The sequence below is a fragment of the Carassius carassius genome, chromosome 34, assembly GCF_963082965.1.
Source record: "Carassius carassius chromosome 34, fCarCar2.1, whole genome shotgun sequence".
Lineage (NCBI taxonomy): Eukaryota > Metazoa > Chordata > Actinopteri > Cypriniformes > Cyprinidae > Carassius > Carassius carassius.
In genome coordinates this window covers 9,085,563-9,091,660 of record NC_081788.1, presented here as the reverse complement: position 1 = coordinate 9,091,660, position 6,098 = coordinate 9,085,563, and the positions used below count along the sequence as shown (strand labels likewise).

Genomic DNA, 6,098 nt, shown 5'->3' with positions numbered 1-6,098 from the left:
TTTTATTCTCCATTGTTACTCTCTCTCTAGAAATAACAATCCCTAAATATTTTACTTCCTTCTTTATTTGAATATTAAAAAATTATTGCAAAGGAAACTCATGTAAAGTTAACATTACGCATTTCTTTAAATTCAGATAGAGCCCAGAAGCCTTAGAAAACATATTAACCGAATGTAAAGCTAAAGGAATTTGTTGTTCATTTTTTAAAAACAACGTTGTGTCGTCTGCAAATTGACTTATTATTATTTGTCTATCCAACACTGATAACCCTTCAATACCATTATTTTTAATCAATATCGATAGCAACTCTGCTACTCTAACAAACAATAATGGGGAACTACTACAACCTTGACGAATTCCCCTTTTAATAAGGAATCGTGTGCAAGTTCTAACTTCTATATCTTAGAGCTACCGAACTATTAATATCATTATATAACATTTCAATTAAATTTATAAATCTTCTTCCAAAACCAAAGTGCTTCAAAGTTTTCAAAATAAAAGGATGCTCTACCGCATCAAATGCTTTAAAGAAATCTAAAAAAAATAGTCTTACTTGAGTCAAGTAAGTCCAAAACCAATCTAACATTGTTATCAATTGACCTTCCTTCTAAAAAGCCTGACTGTGTCTCACTAATTATGGTAGAAATACCTTTTTTCAGTCTAGCTGCAATAGCCCCAGAAAAAATGCAATAGCCCCAGAATTTACCATAAGCCAAACAGCAGAATTTACCATAAGAATCCACCAGGTGGTGCTGCAGGACTGTATGCAATGTCAATAGCAAAATAAAAAAATATATATTATTACAATTTGCAACATGCAGTTTTTAAATGAAGGTTTTTATTATTATTATTATGGTTGATGGGCCACCTTTAACAGCAACAACTGCAATCAAGCGTTTGCGATAATAACTTGCACTGAGCCTGTTACAGCGCTGTGGGGGAATTTTGGTCACTCATCTATGCAGAATTATTGTAATTCAGCCACATTGGAGGGTTTTCGAGCATGAACCACCTTTTTAAGGTCATGCCACAGCATCTCTATAAGATTCAGGTCAGGACTTTATCTCGGCCACTCCTAAGTCTTAATTTTGTCTTTCTTCAGGCATTCAGAGGTGGACTCTCTGGTGTGTTTTGGATCACGGTCCTGCTGCAGAACCCAAGTTCGCTTCAGCTTGAGGTCACGAACAGATAGCCGGACATTCTCCTTCAGGATTTTTTGTTAAACAGCAGAATTCATGGTTGCATTTATCACAGCAAGTCTTCCAGGTCCTGAAGCAGCAAAACAGCCCCAGACCATCACACTACCACCATATTTTACTGCTGGTATGATGTACTTTTTCTGAAATGCGGTGTTACTTTTACTCCAGACGTAATGGTACACACATCTTCCAAAAGAGTCTCAGTCTCTTTCTTCTGGTGGAGTCATGAACACTGACCTTAACTGAGGCAAGTGAAGCCTGCAGTTCTTTGGATGTTGTTGTGGGGTCTTTTGTGACCTCTTGAATGAGTCGTCGCTGTGCTCTTGGGGTATTTTGGTCGGCCGGTCACTCCTGGGAAGGTTCTCCACTGTTTCATGTTTTTGGCATTTGTGAATAATGGCTCTCACTGTGGTTCACTGGAGTCCCAAAGCTTTAGAAATGGCTAATTCCAGACTGATAGATCTTAATTACTTTCTTTCTCATTTGTTTCTGAATTTCTTTGGATCTCGGCATTATATCTAGCTTTTTAGGATCTTTTGGTCTACTTCACTTTGTCAGGCAGGTCCTATTGAAGAGATATCTTGATTGTGAACAAGTGTGGCAGTAATCAGGCCTGGCTGTGGCTAGAGAAACTGAACTCAGGTGTAATAAACCACAGTTTTAACAGGGGGCAAACACTTTTTTTCTTTCGTGAAACTGTATCTGGTTATGTGTGTTGTTTTGAGAATTTCAGAAGTTAATTGCGAATAATTAACTAGTTTCATAATGTTAAGTATTGACCACCTCCTGATGAATTACAATATTACATGTTATTATATCACATATCTGCATTGTGTGATGTTTGTAAACAAAAGTGCCATAATATGAGCAGATGAAAAGCACTAAAAGCAGCCAGTTATGCAATAAATCATGATGTAAAAATTATTTAATAAATAACACATACAAAAATCATGAAACTTCATACAGACATACAACAAGAGACATACCCAGAGGAGGAGCTGAATAATTCCCCCCACCAAAACCCTGACGTCAAGCTTTCATCGGGACACTAGACCCAGCAGGACTTCTGACCCCTCTACATGAAGGCTAAACCAGAGAACAGAGCCTGACCAGACGGGGCTCTAAGCAAAGGTTTCTCTTTGAAGTGACACCAGTGATGTCACTGTGACAGTGACCTTTACATGTGAAAGAATAAGATTAAAATATTGAATTATCCTTGTGCATCTGATCTGAGAACAGTGTGGCTCTCTGGGACAGAACTGTTTCATTGGTTACTGATTGTAAGGGCTTTTCTGAAACCAGTTTCAAGGATTTTAGCTGATAAGGAGAATATTGAAGGCTACATACAGAGGAATGAGAGAGAGGCGGCCTATTGGACAGAGAGTGTGCTGTGATTGGCCACTGTGTGTTGAATAAATGACAGACATACCTGAACATCACTGACCACACACAGATCTCCTCCGCAGATCATCCAAACAGGTAAGGACAAAATTATCATTTTAGATTTCATATACATAATGCTAACAGTTTACTAAAAGGTTGGCATTAGTTAATACATAATGAGCTAATAATAAACTAGACTTTTACATTCATCACACTATGTTGATGTTAATTTCTACATACTAATACGTTTAACATTTTAGTTGTATAACTTAAATATATTAGTGAAATAGAAGGTAGATTTGTAGTATGTGTTGCTGATGGGAAAACTAAAGTTGAAACCACTCCCCCCTTTAATTTTTTTACCACAACGTTATAATTATTAGCAAAAGATTAAATATTTATTCAAACAAGGATTATAGATTAAAGTATAAAATGTCATGACTATTTTCAATCTTTTTTTTATAATATATATGTCCTGATTTGTGTATTTATGCACTATTCTGTACCATTTTGTAGTTTAAATTATACTGTGTTATGTGTACATACTGAAAATCCCAACAAGAAGAAGTGCACTTCAAAAAACCAGATGATGCACTTATTAAACTGAAAACAAAAGTGTGGAGTGTCAGACTCTGATGCTGGATCACAAACTGCTTTTCAAAACTATTTACAGTGGATGTTTGAGTGCATAGTCAATAGTATATGTGTATAGTGTATAATTCTTCACTTGGGTCACAACTTATGTCTTGTAATTGTTTAAAATGGTATTCATTTACTATTAAAGAGATATATGTTCTAAAAATTGAAAACTCTGCCATCATGTAATTTTTTCTTCTTTGGAACATAAAAGAAATCATTTTGAGAAATGCCTCAGTATTACAGTATTTGCCCATCCAGTGGAAGTCAATGGGTATTGGCCTGGTTACCTACATTTTTCAAAATAATCATCCCCTTCTGTGTTTTGCAGAAGAAAAAATAAGTCAAACAGGTTTGGGACAACATGAGAGGGAGTAAATGATGACTGAAAAAATGAAAGAATTGTAATTTTTTCAGTGAACTGTCCCTTGAAACGTGTCTTTCTTTGTAGAGCTGATCAGCATTATCAATCATGATGTGGATCCTTCAGAAAGTGCAGGCGGGAGCAGAAAATCTCCCGATGCAGATCAATCACCTCATCAGCAAAAATAAGGAGGAGATTTCAGCCAAGACCAGCATCTTCAATAAACTGCACTGCAACGTCCTCACACCTGAAAAAATTCCTGAATTTTTCCTGCCTCCCAAACTGACCAAGCGCTGCCTCATGGCAGATGCTGCAAAAATCTCACAGTGTCTGAACGAAGAAAAAAAAGCTTTCAGTTGTGGAAAAGCATCACTTTCAAGACCTGGTACTGCCCAGCCACTGAGAGCGAGTCTAAACAAACCTACAGCGGCGTCAAACAAACTCAAACCCATCCCATACTCACTGAAATGCTACGAGTCGGGTTTATTCGAGAGTCCGAACACGCGCCGCAAAGAGTCTTTGTTCCACTCGGCACTTACCAGTTACACACTAGAGCGAATGACCATCAAAACACCCAAACTGTCCTTCAGACCAGTGCTGAAGACGGCCAGCAGTGAGAGTGACACGCCCTCTGCTGACTCCTCCCCTTATTCAACACCTCCACCAATCAGAAGAGAGGATTTCACCAGCGACCAGTCGACCTCTGAGGAGCCGCAGCAGCAAGATGTTCATGCCTCTAAAGACAAGAAAAAGAAAGTTCACTCCACTCCAGATAAAAAGCTTGTGTCAAAAGTCTGTCAGCGTGCTAAAGTTATTCAATCATCCCATTGCTCCAAACTAGCCCCGCCCATCCAGTTGCCCCTGGACATGCTGCACTGCCAGGAACGTTTCCATCAGGAGCACGTGCTTCCTCTTCCTCAGAGAGGCCGGGTGCGCGTCTCTGCCTTCAGGACCAGTGCAGCCCAGAGCTCTACGACAGTTCGCATCCGCGTGATCTCTGTGGAAGGCTTGAGAGATCCCAGCGACCTTCGACCTCTGACCTGCAGCTTGACCCTAAGCCTCGCTCCAGGCAAGCTGCAGCGGCAACACAGCGCCATCATCAGGAACTGCCGTAACCCCGTGTTCAATGAAGACTTCTTCTTCCAGGAGCCCGAGGAGCAGCAGGGCAGTCTGGGAGATCTGGCTCTGAGACTGAAGGTGCTGGATAAGGCCTCAGGCCTGGGCCGAGGAGTGGTGCTGGGAATCGTCATCAAACCTCTCTCTCAGCTACTGCCTCAGTGATGGGAACACAAGGAAATGAGCTCCATCTGTAGTTCTGTTTTTGTGTGCAAGAAACCTGGCATTCTCATAATTGCAATACGTTTGCACTCCCCTGAAAAACACCGTGCTCCATTGCAAGCTTTGTGTTGCCCCAAGAAACTTTACATTTGTTTGCATTGCCTGAGAAACTTGGTGTTCAGTTGCAACATTTTTGCATACTCCAGAGAGAATCTGCATTCGCTCACATAACTTAAAAATAACAGCACATAACGTTCCCATAACATTCACATAACAGCAAACACAAAAGCATTTAAATATAATCGTTTCTCTGATTTTTTCTTTGACCATGTCTCCAGTTCTGCTCAGTTTTACCTTTATTTTTTACAATGTTAGGAAACTTCATGCTAGTTACTTGCTAGTATGATCTGAGCTGTGTGTTTTACCACAATCAAAATGTATATAATGTCAACATGAAACTACATCCAGCCATAAAGTAAAAAAAAAAAAAAAAAAAAATTGCCTAAAGGTTTCTGCTCTACAGTATGTCAAAATCTAAATATTTAGCTAGAGAAGTGTGTTACACAGATCATGATGTTTTTAATTGTGTTGTGAATATTTGTGTCATTTAAAATAAACATATTATAATAGTGTAAATCACTGGATGTGGATTTAACAGATAACAAGAAAACAAGGTTCATAAAAGTACAGAAATATAGAATTACAAAAGCAAATAGAGAATGTATGTTTTGATTATTTTAAAAATAAATGTAATAATTGTTTATAAAAATGTGTATATTTTCATCAGATTAATAAAAATCTAATCACAGGTGATATATCAATACTTATTGCTTTGTTGGTTTATTCATAGTACTATTATGAAATATTTTAGTATTATTTATATTCTATTATATATCTATTTATTTTGAATTATTTTTATTCATATATTTTCAGTTTTCACTTTAAAAATTTTCACTTCAAAATGCTCAATACTCATCTTACTGGACCTGTCTGCTGCTTTTGACACTGTTAATCACCAGATTCTCCTGTCCACCCTCAGAAAGATGGGCATCTCTGGAACAGCACTCCTGTGGGTTAAGTCCTACCTCTCTGACAGATCCTTCAGTGTGTCTTGGAGGGGTGATGTTTCAAAGTCACACCACCTTGCTACTGGGGTTCCTCAAGGCTCAGTACTTGGACCACTTCTCTTCTCCATCTACATGACGTCATTAGGATCTGTCATTCAGAAGCATTTTTC

The 6,098-nt window shown here is 38.3% G+C and overlaps 1 protein-coding gene across 1 annotated transcript; it reads left to right on the top strand.

Moving 5' to 3' along the window:
• Window positions 1-3,522: 3,522 nt before the first annotated feature.
• On the top strand, window positions 3,523-5,352 carry LOC132115116 (C2 calcium-dependent domain-containing protein 4C). Its single transcript, XM_059523517.1, has one exon. The coding sequence runs from the start codon at window positions 3,692-3,694 to the stop codon at window positions 4,862-4,864; it is 1,173 nt and encodes a 390-aa protein (XP_059379500.1). The 5' UTR covers window positions 3,523-3,691; the 3' UTR covers window positions 4,865-5,352.
• The last annotated feature ends 746 nt before the right edge of the window (window positions 5,353-6,098 follow it).